The 16,655-nt window shown below is 40.5% G+C and overlaps 1 protein-coding gene across 1 annotated transcript in view; it reads left to right on the top strand.

The window, feature by feature from the left end:
- ZNF318 (zinc finger protein 318) overlaps positions 1–15,461 on the top strand; it is a 35,443-nt gene extending 19,982 nt beyond the window's left edge. The window contains exons 4-10 of the mRNA XM_084624150.1: positions 672–2,084; positions 4,396–4,495; positions 5,700–5,986; positions 8,405–8,608; positions 9,083–9,182; positions 10,331–10,449; positions 10,894–15,461. Coding sequence (XP_084480276.1) covers positions 672–2,084; positions 4,396–4,495; positions 5,700–5,986; positions 8,405–8,608; positions 9,083–9,182; positions 10,331–10,449; positions 10,894–14,454 — 5,784 coding nt within the window. The 3' untranslated portion in view covers positions 14,455–15,461. The remainder of the gene's footprint in view (positions 1–671; positions 2,085–4,395; positions 4,496–5,699; positions 5,987–8,404; positions 8,609–9,082; positions 9,183–10,330; positions 10,450–10,893) is intronic.
- The last annotated feature ends 1,194 nt before the right edge of the window (positions 15,462–16,655 follow it).

Genomic DNA, 16,655 nt, shown 5'->3' with positions numbered 1-16,655 from the left:
TTGTTATGAGAAATAAGATTACATAGTTCAGTCACCAATTAAGGCTAGCAATAAAAACTCATTGGTATGCATTTAGCATTTAGTAGAGGATACTTTGAGCTGTAGCTCACGAAAGCTCATGCTCAAATAAATTGGTTAGTCTCTAAGGTGCCACAAGTACTCCTTTTCTTTTTGAAAGTGAAGGGTCTCGGCTAGATATATTAGAGGAAGCCCTATTCAAGGGAGAATGAGTTGCATGCATACCCTGTATATAAGTGATTGAAAATAGCCCCAATCCACACAGTTTTACCTGTATTTGAGATTGATCTATCTAGATACATGATTAAAACCTGTGGCATAGTTCTCTATCTCATAGAAGTTCACAGAAGAAAACTTCAATTTGTGAGGCTGCTGAGAACTTGTAATAAAATGCTAAGTGGTTGTGCATGTGTATTCTCTTAAGCACCCATAAAAACATCTTAATGACTTTCCAAGTAACTACATGAACTTTTTTATAATACTTACCTTCTTTTCCTTTGTTCCCTTTCCATGGTTTGTTGCTCTCATGTGTTGTCTTTTCTAAATTTTTGATTGTAAATTCTTCAGGTGAAGTGACCCTGTCTTTTTATTTGTACTCTGAGGTGCTTATCCCCCTTTTGGGGTGCTGTAATAAACATTCTTTTCTTTTTCAGCTTGAGGGCTTTCCAAGCAGCTCTCCATCCAGCAAAGATCTCCCTCTTCTTTCAAGTCATTCATCTTTGTCCCAGAGCAGCAGCAGCACTCCTTTTGCCTCTGAAGTGGAGAACTTTCTCAAACGGTTTAACACAGACTCTGTGGAATCGGCAAACAAGGAATTGCATGATGGTGTATATGAGTGGAATTCACTTCCTGGGCTTCCCAATGACAACTTTACATTTGAAAAGAAGTTTGGAAACTTCTTAAGTCACAAGGAGAAGTTGGAACCAAAATCAGAGCCTGCAGACCGTCATACTGACTTCCTCCTCCCTCATGAGAGGGCCAGTCAGGATGGCAGTGGCTTCTCGCGCATTCTGGGCATGATGGCTGATTCTGCCAGTGCTCAAGAAAAGAGAAGGCGCAGCTTTCCTGACATTGAGGATGAAGAAAAATTTCTTTATGGTGATGAGGATGAAGACTCCAAAACAGAATCTTCCTCTGTTCAAAAGCCCCCAGTGAGTTGTGGGAGTGAAGTTACAAGCCAGAAAGTGAGTCCCACTCCTTCTCCAGCTGTAAAGCTAGATTCTCTGGAAGAGTCCAATACAGAATATGCAAAGATTCATGACTTGCTCAAAACCATTGGGCTTGACATTGGGGTGGCTGAAATTGGCAAACTGGCTGTCCGCACGCAGGAACGTCTCCATGGCAAAAAGCTGGCATCTCATTCTCCTGATCGTCACTCTTCAGATTCCCGCAGACTGGAATCCTGGGAGATGCGCCGCAGCCGGAGTGACACTCGTTCTCCAGAGTCAAGCCAGCAGCGCTCTGCATCACCTCCTGGCTCTTTCCAGCCATCCAAAGAGACATCCTCTCTCCAGAAATCAGAATATTCTCAAAGCAAAGCTGTGGGTCAGGAGATACCTGCTTGCCCACCAGAACAGTCTGTTCCTTCTGTGTCTCTAATCCCTTCTGCGCCGCCTGCTCCTGCCAGTTTGCCCCCTACCTCTGTTTCCCAATACCAGATTCCAAACTATCCACAATTCACTGCAGCTCAGATGCCACAAAACTATCCACCTCCCACAATGGCCCCTCACGCCTATGATGCATATGGGCACTATATGGCTTATGCAGCCTCTGGCTGGCCCATGTACCCCCCTCCACAGCAGCCTAACCCTACACTGCCAGAGGCTCATGGGCTTCTCACAATGGCAGTGCCAGCAAACCCCACACGCCCAAACCTCCGGGTGATTGAGACAGTTTCCATGGGCAAAAATCCCCCTAATATCAAGAGAGGTGACTCTGTGCTCATGCAAATCCCCATCACGACTACCACTTACTCCAAAATGCCCCTTCGGCTTGCCACACGCCCACTCAAAAGTACCACGGAAAAGATCTCTGATGAAAAAAATCGGGCAGCTCAAAAGCAGAAGGTGAGTGTATTATTTGGAATTATAAATATGTGGCTAAACCACTCAAATTTAGAATCATAACTTGTATCTGTGTTTGTTTTTCAATCCTCTTTGACACAGCAAGGTTTCTTGGTTAGATTGCTAGTTGCTGCTGATGCTCTGATGAAATAATTGGCTTTTCATCTTCAGAGGCATGTTTTTCCGTGTGCTTGCAGTTTAACAATATTTATACTGAATTCACTTAAACCGCAACAAGTCATATGCTCTTGGGCTGTTGCTGAGCAGTTTGGGAGGGAGGTGCAAAGCTGATCACCTTCAACCAGCTAAGAAATGGCTGAGGAATACATGAAGATCACTATGTTATGCTTAAAACATTACAGGAGCTTGGAGTATTGACAGTAGTAGGCATTTTTTTTGTTTTGTTTTTTTAAACAGGTGAGTTTTTTATGTATCAGCGGGAAAAATAGTTGTTAGAGAAGACTATTTTCTGGTGAGATGGGGAACTGTTGAGCCTTTGAAGGTAAACAAGCTTTTCTGATTTGATTTTTTTTTTTTTAAATACAGTGTAGTGATAGCACAGTGCTGGATGCATTAGAAATTCTTAAATAGGTATTAAAGGACCAGATTAAACATCACATTTAAAAAAAATTTTTTTTGCTACATTTGTTTCAAGTAACTCCAAAGGTTCTAAGAAGTGGAAGAGATAGGAAAAAATATTGTTCTTTGCTTTTTAAATTTACTTAGTGCATTTGACAGCATTTTTTGTGTAGTTAATTTCCCTGTATGTTTTTGTATAGTCAGATTGCCTGTTTGTGTGGGCCTTCCACATAAGATCAGGGATTGAAAAATGTTTTTAAAATAGCCTTAAAATCATGTTTTTCTGTTTATGCTATAGACTTCTGCCAGCATAGCTATATAGTGTGAAGAGGAGTGATCCCTGGCTGACATAGCTGTACTGAAAGAAGCCCCTAGTGTTGATGCAGTTATAGTGGCAAAACTATGCTTTTACCAGCTTGTTGGGGCAGGGTCTTAGTGTACTGGAATAAAGCACAGCTTTGCTGGTATGGCTGCATCCACACTAGGAGTTCTTTGCCAGCATAAAGTACCGATATTCCTACTGATAAAGCACTCCTAGAATAAAAGTATAGTAGCATAAAACTTTGATTGTTAGGGGGACCTGAAAATACTTCACTCTTAAAATTTGACTGGTTGTCAAACTGATGATGTCCTTTCAGCACTTTATGGTTACAACAACGTTAAGACTCCTTAATGTTAATTTGTATCCCATTTTGTTTTTGTACGGGAGGGACCAGTGTTACCCTCTTAGAGGGTCCTTGTATGCTGCCAGATTCTCCTAGGTAACAAAACCTGGTGAGTCTGTTTAAAAAACAAAGCTGGAGGGGATGAGGGGAAGCTGAAAAAAGCTTCCAAATTCATTGTAAATGTTTTCCTTAGAACAGGAACATTGTTTTCTAAATGGAAGCCTATTTACATTGAAAATAGGCGCTATGAATTCCCCAGTCCCCATCTCTGTCTGTGTTATACAAGAAGCTGACAGCATCCAGGGACTCAACAGATGTCAGTTGTGTTTCAAAACATAGAGCATTACAAACTGTTTGGTAGCACTGAAACAAAAACTAAATGGTTAAATCCAAGGAGAGTGTAAGTAGTGAAAGCCAGATGTAGGGCTTGGCAGTCCATTTTTCATTTGTTTTCGTTGAAGTGTGCATGCTGTGAAGATATAGCGTGGGATTTTCAAAAGGGCTCTACACTGGACTAACTGCACTCAGCGAAGTCAGTAGGCCAACACCTGAGTGCTTTTGAAAATCCCAGTCATAATGTAAAAAGAATTTGTAAGCTAATGGATTTAGTTTATTCTCTGCCAAAAGGCTATATTCTACAAATAGATGTCACTGGCTTGCAGTAGATTAGCATGAGCCTTGTACTCTCTCCCATAACTTACTGGTGATTGAATTCTTTAAAAAGTTAAATTAGATTTTCTGAGAATAACTGCATTTACCAGTGCAGTAGCAGCAACAAGAATTAATGCAGTTCAAGTCTAGATATAGTGGTGACTTTTTTCTTGGGTTTTCGTTGGATTGAAAAATTGACACAGATACAAAAAGTAACTCAAAAATGCGAAAAAAAAAGTGGATTTGTTTATTATATTAAAAAGTTAACAGCAAAAGATTATTTTGAGAACAGTGATTAGAATAAGTGACTGACATCCAATGAACTGCAAAGGGGTCCTAGCAATCACTTTTGCAGTATTGCTTTATCTGTGCTGGAAGGAGATGGGAGTTTCATGCCCTTCTCTTCCCAATCTTTTTAGGTCATAGAAGAGAGAGAGAAACTGAAGAATGACAGAGAAGCAAGACAGAAGAAGCTCTATTATCTCAAGACTGAATTAGATAGGCTACGTAAACAACAAGGTACTATTGCTTTCTTCTCCTCCTTCCCTTTTCTCTCAGGATGTACTCCAGAGGCCCTATGTCATAGTACAGATCAGAATAAGTACAGATCAGAAATAATAGTTTAGAATATGAGTACAGATCAGAATAATAGTCTAGAATATGAGATATAATGTTTTCCCACCCAGGCACCCCAGAATTTTTTTTGAAAGCAGTGACTGTAACATTACCATCGTGCGTGTAGGCAAATGAAACAGCCATTCTGTAACCAGCAGTTGCTTACATGTCTTTGGAATTGGAATCTCTCTGTAGTGACCCAAAGTATGTAGGCCACGACTTGTGCCCAACTTTCTGAAATGTGCCATTGAGCAACTTGACAAATTAAATTTACTTCACTCTGTACATTGCAGTGTGTTAATGTAGCAGAAATGGGGGCCTGTCAATTTACCCTTCACTTACTTGTTTTTATTAAATTTAGTCTGGAGAGAGAGGATAAATTCCTCTTTGGGGAGGCAAGATAGTTGAGGTAGTATCTTTTATTGGACCGGTTTCTGCTGGTGGAAGGTACAAGCTTTTGGCTACACAGAGCTCTTCTTCAGGTCTGGGGAAAGAAATCCGAGTGTCTGAACTAAATACAATTACAATCTATCCTAACCGGTATTTAGTGCAGACACTGATTTCCTTCCCCAGACCTGAAGAAGAGTTCTGTGTAGCTTGAAAGTTAGTACCTTCCACCAACAGAAGTTGGTCCAGTACAAGATACTACCTCGCTATCTTGTCTCTCCCATATCCTGGAACCAACATGGATACAACAACAGTGCAAGCAATCTCTTAACAGAGTCAAACATATTTTTGGGTAATTTCAAACTTTTGTTTAACTAACAAAAGATTGAATTCTTCCTTCATCCCAGGAAAAAGTGTCCTTCAGGACAGAGTTTGAGATCCATTTGTGGAGCAATGCAGGGAAAGCCAAGGACTGCTTGTTTGCTCAAAAGTAAGAGGGAAATTTAAGTTTCTCTCTTGGGGTGTGAGCTGACTCCATTGTGGCTATTTCCCAAGAGCTCAGCTTCATCCTTCTTTCCTTTCTGGTCAAAAACTCTAACCTAGATATTTCCTAGATATTTTATAAATTTAACAGTTAATTATCTGACTGGAATAATTGTACATGTTTTAACATGATTTTCCTCTTGCGCTTCCTACTCCTCTACCTCCTCATTTGGCTCAGGGGAGATGCTGCGGAAGAAAAGGCGGGAGAAGGATGGGCACAAAGACCCTTTACTAGCAGAGGTGAACCGGCTGCAAGAAAACATTATGAAGGAGATTTCTGAGCTGCACAAGGAGTCTGATGCAGCAGAGAAGAAGCAATCTGAGCTTGACAAAGTAGCCCAGATCCTGGGGATAAACATTTTTGAAAAACCCCGGAAACCATCCATGGAAACTAAAGAATCCACTGAAAAAAACAGCAAGTCAGAGAATGCAAAAGGTCTGGAGAAAACGCCCTTTTCCAATAAGGTAAAATCTTAGATTTGGGTGAAAAACGATTTCCCCTCTTTGAGAAGAGGGCACTGAGGAGGTGTCTGTTCCCAGCCACTCACTAGGAGATCAGGGCAAGACTTATTAAGCTAACATTTTTATATGACATTATTGGTGCACACATACATACATGCCTGTTCACTTTTGGGGAATGCCACCACTCTTCATATGGGCTCTCTACATTTAAAGGGGTAACAATAACCCCAGAATAGATTACCTACATTCCAGAGGACAGTCCTAAAACTTTTATGTAGGTCACATGTACAACAGCCTCTGAAGAGGGGTGTATATGTTTGGGAGACGTATGAACCTAGTTTCTGAATGGGTAACATATATTTGGAGGGGAGATAGTATTCACCATAAATTTGTTTTGTTTTGTAGGTGTGACCATATTGTGTATTTTGCAAAGGGGTTGGTGGGGTTGCGACAGTTCAGACTATGGAGCATTCCACTCTTATTACTTTGTCTTATGTTGTTTGTACTCTGTATACTCATAGTCAACTGATTTCCTTTAATGGTTGCTCATTTTAATTTGGAAAATTCTACACCCTCACCAGGAACAGCTGGTATATTCTTACAGGCACATGGAATACTGGGGTTAATCTCTTAGATTCACCTAGGAGTTCGGATTGGTAGCTTTTTAATAAAAAGAAAAAGAGAAAAATTGGTTGTGACCTTTTCTAATCTGACATGAGGATTCTGAACATTTTTCTTGGCCTTGGGCAGGGCTGAAACAAACTCTCCATGGCATGAGTGTATCTGTCTCTGTGGCAATATTTTACAATCTATCTGTCTGCTGAGACTGGATAGTCAGTGTGTGGTGGCACAAACCCATTGCAAATATGGAAGTTGAAACATAATACTAGTGGTAAAGAAGTGAAGCACCAATTTTGCAGTATTGCCTGTTAAACAAGAGGCCCTAATAAGGCTGCTCTCCTGCATGAGCTTTTTTCCTTTACGGTTTCTGTTGGTATTGAAGAGAGATCCTGTGATCTGCATGCTGCTCACTTTCAAGCGAAGAAGCATAAAAGGAGGTGAGAAGTGACTGCCATCTGTCATTGGGTCAATATGATCATTCCAAAGGGATGTGACTTATTGGGGTCTGTCCCTGCCATACAAAATGCCTTGTAGGACCCCAAATATGAGAGTGTATATAAAATTAACAGCATAAGCAATCCCACTTCTTAGATACAATGGATACACTTCCTTGTTCTTTTGACCAATCACTTGTTGCCCTGTACATTCTCTGGATGAGAGAATGCTATGTTCACTCTGTTCCTGAGCAGTCAGTAGTTATGGAAGTAGCCACTAGGTGTGTAGATCTCTTCCGGCTCTATTATCAAAGAGAACTTCAAGTAGGGATCACTAATGAGAAGATATGGAGTGGTCATATAGTTGGATTTGTTCGACACTGGGAACTGAATAACTTGGAGATGGTGCAACAGATCCATGCTTTGTGCCATCTCAGTTACCTTAAAACGTTAATTTTTGAGACAGTTGCACAGATTAGAAATGGTCCTATGATGCTGTTTCACCCAATCAGAATGTAAAGCACAAACTCGGTATTTACTAAATGGCAATATCTACAGGTCATTGTCTGAGCCAACAAGGCTGACTCAATCTTATGTCCCTCTTGGGTATTGTTTGATTTTTTTCACTCTCAGATTTTCACCTGTACCTCAGATACTCATTTTGTTTATTTTTAAAAATGGTGGGAGTCTTCTGCTGTATGACTTTGGCCTTTACAGGTCAGTGTCCATTAGCATAGACTTCAAAGCGTAAAGCGCTAGCGTCTATTCCAGGATGTATCTGAGCACAAGAGACACGTTGTATCACATAAACTTGGGTAAAAGAGGCTTCTTTTTGGCTCCTTAGAAATCATGAGCCTGTTGGAAAATACAAGGCGCTTGTTTAGTTTTGCAGGGTGTTGTTCTTTGCCTGTTAAATAGTTTTGAGTTAAATGATTCAATTTCTTTTTATTCTGTTTCCATCCAAGTTATTTTTACAATAACCGCAGTATGGCAGTAGGGAGTTTTTTAGATATTCCTGGCAATGTTTAGCTGGTACTCCTAACTGGCACCACTCGGGTACATACACTTACCCCATAAAATGGGGAGGATGCTTACCCTGGGGGTATTTGCTCATTTGGTTCCTTAATTACATACCTACTATCTAGCCATTACATCTGGGAATCTTATTGGAAGCTCTTCATTGGCCACACAGCATCTGAGTCTGCAGTGCCAGCTCACTGAAACGGTGGACTTAGCCTGAGCGTTGACTAGCAGGTGATATATATTTTTTGTGTGTGTATGGTCTCTGCTGGAGGCAGGTTTTGAGTTCCAACACATCGTGTGTCCTTCCATGTCTTAAAGAAACGTTTCCTTGTGTTCCATTTAGGAATCAAAAACAACAAATGAAAAGTCCAGAGGTAAAAGTCCCAAGCCTGCAGAATCCTCTTCTCAGTCGTCCAAGCATCCTTTCCAGTTGGCCAATATTTATGAATATTATGATGCAGGGAACCACTGGTGCAAAGACTGCAATACCATCTGTGGGACCATGTTTGACTTTTTTACACACATGCACAATAAGAAACACAGACAGGTATGTGTCAAGCCTCCTTCATTAAGTAGATTTCATGTTATAAGGAATTACACACTGAAGTATCAGTCACAAAATTATCCTTTGCAAGAGAGCCTAAAGTGATATTGAACTCAAGAGCAATTGCCTAATGTAATTTGCTTAATGTAAAGCTTCAGCAGTTTGTGTAACTTGTTTATGAGCGTAAATGGGGCTTTTGTATCTAGTTCAGTAGGGCACCAGTTTTTAAAATTTGCATTTCAAACACCACCTACTTGTTGATTTGATTTATCTGTTACCTTTTCACAGGTTATTTTCTTTATAACAAATCACAAGGAGGGAAGGGGAAAGGGAATAGAACATAGTTCGTGTACATATTTGTATTCTGATTTTGGTTCTCACTGTATTAAAGTGATGTAAAAAGAAAAAACAAGAAGGGTGTATTTGACTTGTTAGTGTAATGAATGAGCTTGTATGCCTCTGTCACTATGCAAATAGACCCTGGATCCTTACAACAGACCTTGGGCTTCGAAGACCCAGAGTGAGGCCAAACAAGACTTCGTAAAACGCATTGATAAGATAACGGTTCCCGCCAAAGGTAACTTTACTTCCTTTTCTCCTACATATGATCTTGATCTGCCCTCCAGCAGGTTCCAGCTGCTCTGGGAGAGGAAGTCCAATGGTTTTGATTGTGGTTCTAGATAGTGTGTAAAACCTTGCTATGTATGGGAGGAGTATGGTAACCATTCCAAGTTAGGTGGGAATGTTTCATTACCTGATTATCAAGTTTAAAAGAGCATGGAGTGAGATTGTAGGGAAACATAAGCTGTTTTTAACATTTGACTTTTGTGGTGGTTGCTTCTTCTAAGCGTTAGGTGGTTTGTTTCCTTCTCTCCAGACGTTCTAAGATCTGCTGCTGAAACAGTGGGAGTAAGAAAAAGGTTGTAAAATTTAGTGTTTTGGGGGACTTTAGTATTTTAGCTGCTCTGAAGCCTGTAACTTTCCTTTATATATTTGCTTTGGTCCTGGGAATTGCCCCTGAGAGGCCTCTGATGTAAACTTGTTGGGTTCAAGTGACAGAGACCAGAGGAAAGGATTTATAGTGAATTGGGAAGGTATAATGTTTGGATCAAAAAATACTACTGCACACAAGTGATGTACTTAACAGTCCTGCTAGGAATTGATTTACTGACTTGTGTATAATCTTCTCAATCTGGTGTGTTGGATAATGGCACTGGAGGAAGGATCTGCTGTATGTTAGGTTACAGTAGGTGGTTTCCTGTGGGCACAAAGACCCAATGAATTAAGCTTTATTGAGAAAGTTGCCTTTTTTCCCCAGGCATGCATTGTGGATTTTCAGTGCTTTCCTTTAGAAGGCTTTGTAGTTTTAGGTGGTGATTAGTATTTGAGTGGACTTCGTGTTGGAGATGAGAAAGCAGACAAAAAGCACAAGCACTAGCAGTTTAATATTTTAAGAAATAGTAGTGGATGAGGGAAAGAATTGAAAATAATTCTCCCAGCCATGATGCTGAAGATAGATGTGTTAAATCTAAGGAGTATTCCCGATAGTGCAAGTTCCCATACTGGAAGTGTAAAGAATAGTTTGTCCAATTCCAGGAGCATGAATAGGAACATTGCTGGAGGTTCTACATCACTGGTACCTGTCATGGATTTTTTTTTTTGGCTTTTATTAAAGGTTAGGCATTTTCTTCTGTTTTATTTCTATATTTTCTTTTGCCTTTTCAGGCTCTGAGTTTCTGATTCCCATCACTGGATATTATTGCCAGCTCTGTCATGAATTTTTTGGAGATCAAATCTCAGGAGAGCAACATGTGAAAAGTCATCCCCACAATGAGAAATACAAGGTTGGTACCTGGGGTACTGGCAGTGAGCCATTCCTTGGTTAGCTTCTGATTCTCTCTGTTCCTTCCCTTTGAAATAATACTTGCCTCATGGTTGAGTAGTGTGACCATTTACGACTGAACAAATTAAACACACTAAGAGCAAGAAATAGAATTTACTAGCTTATATAGAGGCTCGTTCATCTGTGTGGTATTGAAGTCAGGCTTTAATCCCAGTGCTGACTTTCAAACATTTCCGTAGAATATAGGATTTAATTTTAATGTTTTCTTAGCATTGAGTTGCAGAATTCTGGGCGTGAAACCCCTATTTCCTGTTTCTTGGCAGGAAGAAGATCTCTATTCTCCTAATAGTGTTGAACTGGCAAATCTAACAAGTCAGAACCGTTCCAGAGCAAAGTTTTATTTCTTTAGTAACAGCTGCTGAGATTGTGCCATTTCTTTTCACAGAAACATGTGGATGAGAATCCACTTTATGAAGAGAGGAGAAACCTGGACCGTCAAGCTGGGTTGGCTGTGGTCCTGGAAACAGAGCGCAGGCGGCAGAATGAGATGAAAAGGAAACTGGGAGAAAAGCAAAAAGAGGAGAAAGATGAGAAGAAGGCAAAAGTGGCAAAAAAAGAAGAAACAAAGAGCACTCCAGAGCTGGGAGAAGGGGTTAGTGAAACCAGTAGTACTCAGGGCAAAATGGATACTGCTGGACGGAAACTTGGTATTAAGCTTAAATTGAAGAAGGAAGAGAAGAAGGAAGAAAAGAAGGAAGAGAAGAAGGAAGAAAAGAAAGAAGAGAAGAAGGAAGAAAAGAAAGAAGAGAAGAAAGAGGACTCAAAAAAGGAATCGCCAACTCAATCTTCCTTTGGAAAGTTCAGCTGGAAAAAGAATGAGAGAGAGGATAAAAATCCAGGAGCAGTTGCAGCTCCCCCAAAGGAGGAGAGTGTTGAAGGAAGTAAAGATAAGGAGGAGGGCAAGTCTCAATCTGGGAAACCCCATGCTAAGCCCATTGAAATTAAGCTCTCTGGGAAGACCGTTATACCACACACTAGCCCCTGGACGCCAGTCGCTTCCACTTCAACACAAGCAAAAATTCGACCCAATCTGCCAGTCCCTACCATGATTTTCAGGAAGTCTGCAACTGCAACAGTAAGCAAGCCAGCACCTTTAAACACTTTTTTGTCTATAAAATCCTCTGGTGCCACCACCAAACCACTACCCGTGGTGAAAGAATCCAATGCAGATGTTCTGCTGCCTCCAGATATAATCTCAAAAGCATTTGGGGGAGAGGAGGTAATTTTGAAAGGGACACAGGAAGATATGAAAGTGCCAGAGAAGAATGAATCCTCTGAGAAGCCACCTCCCCCTCCACCCTCAATTCCACCCCCAGCTAAACAGGCAGCAGTCATCCTAGCAGATGAAGTGGCGCCAGGGGTATCTGAGAGTGACCAGGAAATGCTGGCAATGCCAGTGCGCCCCCCTCCACCACCACCTTCTACTGCTTTTAGTGACCAGGCTAAAAAAATAGAGAAACGGAACTCTTGTCTGGCCACAGCAAATGCTAAAGACCTCTATGATATATTCTACAGTAGTGGTGGAAAGAATTCATCTGACAGCAAACTTGCAAGTTCCCCAGTTCCAAATGGAGAAAACTTTAACATAGCAAAAACAGAGAGAAGCATAGATATGCCAGCAAACTCTAAACCAAGTGGCAGTCCATCTTCCATGAAAGAAACTTTCCAAAATATAGCTACTTACTCAGAGGTTAGTCAGGTCTACTCAGATGAGGGGGCCTCAGAACCTGAGAAAATAGAAGTCCAGGAGACTTCAACACCCTATACAGAAAAGAGCACTGAAATCCCAAACAGAGTTCAGGGGGAGGTGAGCTATGAATCCCAAAATGTTCTTGCATCAGATTTTCAGGCTAAATCCAAAGAGGAGGAAATCGCGCAGTCTAAAGATCAAGCAGCAGGTGCTTCAGTTCCCTGGGAGAATGAGTTAGAAATGGAAACTATTGATCAGGCAGAAATTAGTAAGAAACTGCCAGAGCCTCAGATACCAGAAATGTCAGTCACACAATTGTCAGAAATTAAAACCGTCACCCATATCCAGAAATCTATAGAAATGAGAGACATGGGTAGAACAAGTGGAGAACAAGAGGTCTGCCAGGAATCCCAAGATCCACAAATAATTGAGGTCCAAGGGAAAACCAGAGAGGAGAAGAGAGACAGTACTGTGGATGCCAAAGCAGATATATCTAATGCTTCTGAAAAAGATATAGAGATGGAAGACTCAGAGTTAACAGGAGCTCAGTTTGAACTTAGTCTCAGACACCCAGAGAATCAGTTACCTGAAAGATGCAATGAAATCCACAAGGTGGGAGATCCCAGTTTAACAGAGGAAAAATTAAGTGATGACAGCCATAAAACTAATACAGAAATTGACAGCCCAGAGTTGCCATATGTTCAGGGTGAATTGGTTCCTGAACAACTAGACACATCAAATAAAGTCAGTGAGGAAAAAGTTTCAGTAGCGATAATGATAGAACATAATGCTTCCTTACGAGGTATAAAACTGGAAAATGTAGTCTTGGAAAGGTCTCAGTCAGCAGTCATTGATGAAGCCCTCCAGACTTCAGAGATCCAAAATAGGGTTTCAGAATTGACAGCAAAATGCCCAAGTGAATTGGACTCCTCTCAAACTAGTAATAAAAACAAACAGGTCATCTTGGTTAGTTCTCAGTCACAAAGTAGTCAGGAACTACTATATACTCAAACAGTAGATAATCCAGAAATAAACAATGGTTCTAATGAAGTCAGTGTCCCTGTCACGTGTCTCACCAATGTAGAAATGAAAAATAGCATATTAGTGGTACAAGAAGAGCTCAGGCATGAACATTCAAGCTGTGCGACGTTAGACATCCACCACCAGGAACAGGATGTCACAGAGCTAGTCAGCACCTGCACTGCAAACACTGTTGAACCCAATTCCAGCCTAGAATTAATGTATGATGTTGAAAATAATACATTGAGGGGCCCTGAATCAGATATAAAGTTAGGGAATTTTACTGCAGAGAAAGATGCATTAGAAATAGGAGGTGTTGACTTTTCTAGTGCTCAGTCTGATATGGTTCAAGAGCCACTAGATGCTCTACCAGCAGACTTCAGTGTGGGTCGTCTTGGAGGAGGGACCCTTACCCACACAGAAATAAACCAAGAGGTCTTAAGTACCTCAGCAGCTAATGACTTTGACCTTAACACCACTTACTCAGAATTTAGCTTTGAACAATCAGAAACTCTCACGCTAAATTTTAATATGGAAAATGAGAAAGATTCCTTAAAGCCAGAAGATGTGAAACCTAGTGACACTCCCATCCTGAAAGCAGAGTTGGAGTTAGAAAGCATTGATTTCAGTTTGGGGGACATTGAAGTGGAACGTGAACATCTTGGTATCCTAACAGCAGGAATTCTAAATGAGGATACTGAAGATCTCCCCAAATTAGAAACCATTGCATCCATCGGGCTGGAGCCCAGCAAAACCAGTGAACTGAGCATTGAGCATCCAGTGGATGAACCAGAAATTATTGATTTTGTTGCATTAACTTCTGGTGATCAAGAAGACAAATTTTGCACCCTGATCTCTGAAACAGCTGTCCCACACCTTGAGTCACGCTTATCAAATAGTGACACTGCCGAAGTGGGCATGCCTGTTCTAGAAATACAGGGCATTCCTCCAATCTCTGAGATCCTTCTGCAAGTGGAGGAGAGCAAAGACAGCACAGCAGACATTGCTGAAATGCCATCTTTGAGCTGTGATGGAGACAGTGTGGAAAACCAGGCTTCTGGCTGCATTGAAACTGTCCTCCCAGAGCTCAAGGAAACACCTGCAAAGGAGAGTGGCTCAGGGGACAATGGATTGTGCATTGTTCAGAGCAAGACAAAAACTGCTGACGGTAGTTTGGAAACTAACAAGCTAGTTTCAGTAACTGCTGAAAGCTCAGCAGAGAGCCCAGTGGGTTGAAATGGACCCAGCCAGTCTCAATATTTGAGGAGCCAGTGCTGGGATTTTGTTATGTATATTCTTTGTTTCAGTTTAATATGGGAGTATTTTGCATCCTGCAGTAGATACTGACTAAAGCTTACACTTGTTTTACCAAAAACCAGACACACACTTTATTCTGTACATACTGAATTGTGTAAAATGCTTTTCTTGTGAAATTTCACCAATTTCTTTTCTGTACTCTGCCATTAAAATGGAATCTCATAATGTGTGATTTGGTTGTTTTTGTTTATTTTTTGTCTTTTATTCTTTACCATTTTTGGATGGTTTCCAGTTCACACGTTTCCATCAGTAACATTCCATGACTAGTCTGTGAGACAAGCTCAAGAAAACCCATTCAGAACTTAAGGAAACGGACACTCTTGCAGAAGAATTGAAACTAAAAGTTTATTTCAGATGTAATGCATGATTTTGATTGCTCCCATTGTTTGAAATGCAGAAAGTGTGAATAGAGTTGACTTTGTTTCATGTCCTGTGGTTTGTAATTACTGTTGTATTACACCTGTACTTAAATGGTCTCATACTGTATTGTATAAACACATGTGGATACCACCTCACTAAGCAAGGGAGAAAATCTGTCAACTCACTTTTGAAGAAGAAGACTAATCGGTAAGGCTCCGTGGCCTGACACCTGGACCAGACATTTTGAGGTCACTTACATGATTTGAAATGGCCTTTCTTTCATTGTATTGTGATCCAGTAACTATTTGTGTTAAATCATTTAGCAGCTGCCCTGCTCTGAAGAACCAGAAGATCTGAACCCTGGTCTCAGGAATTGGACTCGCTCGGTGTGCCACAGCCGCATACATGCCCACCCTGAATGGTCCCTGAGCCATTAAACCTGTAGTGTGATGGTTTTCATTTGTACAGTTTGTCAAAGATTAAAGCGTTAAAATGTTTGCTTGCATAAATCTAACATTTTTTTATTTGTTAAATCATTTAAAATAAACTTATGGTAATCAAAAATATATTTTTTCTAAATATTCATTGTTTTATTTCAAACAAGTATTTCATTTTAACCATCTTCAGGTGATGAGAGACACTAATATGACCGCAGTAGAGAAGTAAGATCTCCACCATTAAGCCTGACCAGTAAAGGCTTGATCTAATTCCCATTGAAATCAGCAGAAAGGCTCCAATTGACTTCAGTGGGAAATTGATCAAGTTCTGAATTATGCAAGGTTAGCAGAAAGGAGCAGCAACTTACCATTTCATATTTCTTGTTTTACTCCACGCCAGCCTGTAACTCTTTATTCTTAAAGGTGGACTTACAAAGGTAAAAACGGACTGGTGCCCTTTTTGCTTTTTAAAAAAATGCGTGTAAAAGCATGAATTTTTTTCAAAAGTTTTTGCTTTATTTTTATGTGAGAAATTTAGGTCCCATCTAGGCTGAAAAACTGGAGAGCTAGTGTAAATGGTGACATCACAAGAAAGCAGCAAGATAATGAAAATTAAGCTGTTAGGGGAAAGGATTTTTAGTTAAACTGCCTAAAACTATTTTTTATTGACACTTAAGCGTTTACCATTTTGAATACAGGAAGCCTTTGTGAGTCATCACCCTCTCCTCTTCAATTAAAATGTTATATCTGTTGTAATTGCTTATCTTCCACTTCCCAAAATGCCTCCCAACACAAAACCAAAGAAGACAATATTATGCATTCCTGCTATTATTAAAACACAAGCTGGGGCAGGGGGAGAGAGATTGTTCAAGTCGTCTTCATACATCATAGAGGTACCCTTTCAAAGTTGTGTTTGGGTTTTGTTTGAGTTCTATGCTCTTGTCTTGGGATTCAGTCTCCCTTCTGTATTAGCTTCTGTTCCTCCAATGATACGTTCTCTGAATGCAACTGATTGCAAATGTCAGTAGATGTTGTTTTTCCTCCTTTCTTTGTATCAGTTTCTTCAGAGAAGTATCCTACTCCCTGGTATCTTTTTTGAAATCTCCAGTGAGAAGGAGAAATCCATTTTCTTGCCAGCTTTGTATGGCGTTCAGAGTTTGTCGGCAGGTGAGGGGGAGGATTAGCTTCAGAATATTAATGGTGACTTTGAACATAGTGAGGGTGAAGTTTACTCTCCACTTTTCTGGGGGCTTAGTCTTCACCTTTCTGGGTCAAAAACACTGTGCATTGGAATTCAGTGGCACTTTTTGGTTACTGCCCTAG

This window comes from Lepidochelys olivacea (assembly GCF_965140295.1).
Source record: "Lepidochelys olivacea isolate rLepOli2 genome assembly, chromosome: 3".
NCBI classification, from domain to species: domain Eukaryota; kingdom Metazoa; phylum Chordata; order Testudines; family Cheloniidae; genus Lepidochelys; species Lepidochelys olivacea.
The sequence above is the reverse complement of the archived record's forward strand: the minus strand, read 5'-3'. Positions and strand labels throughout refer to the sequence as shown.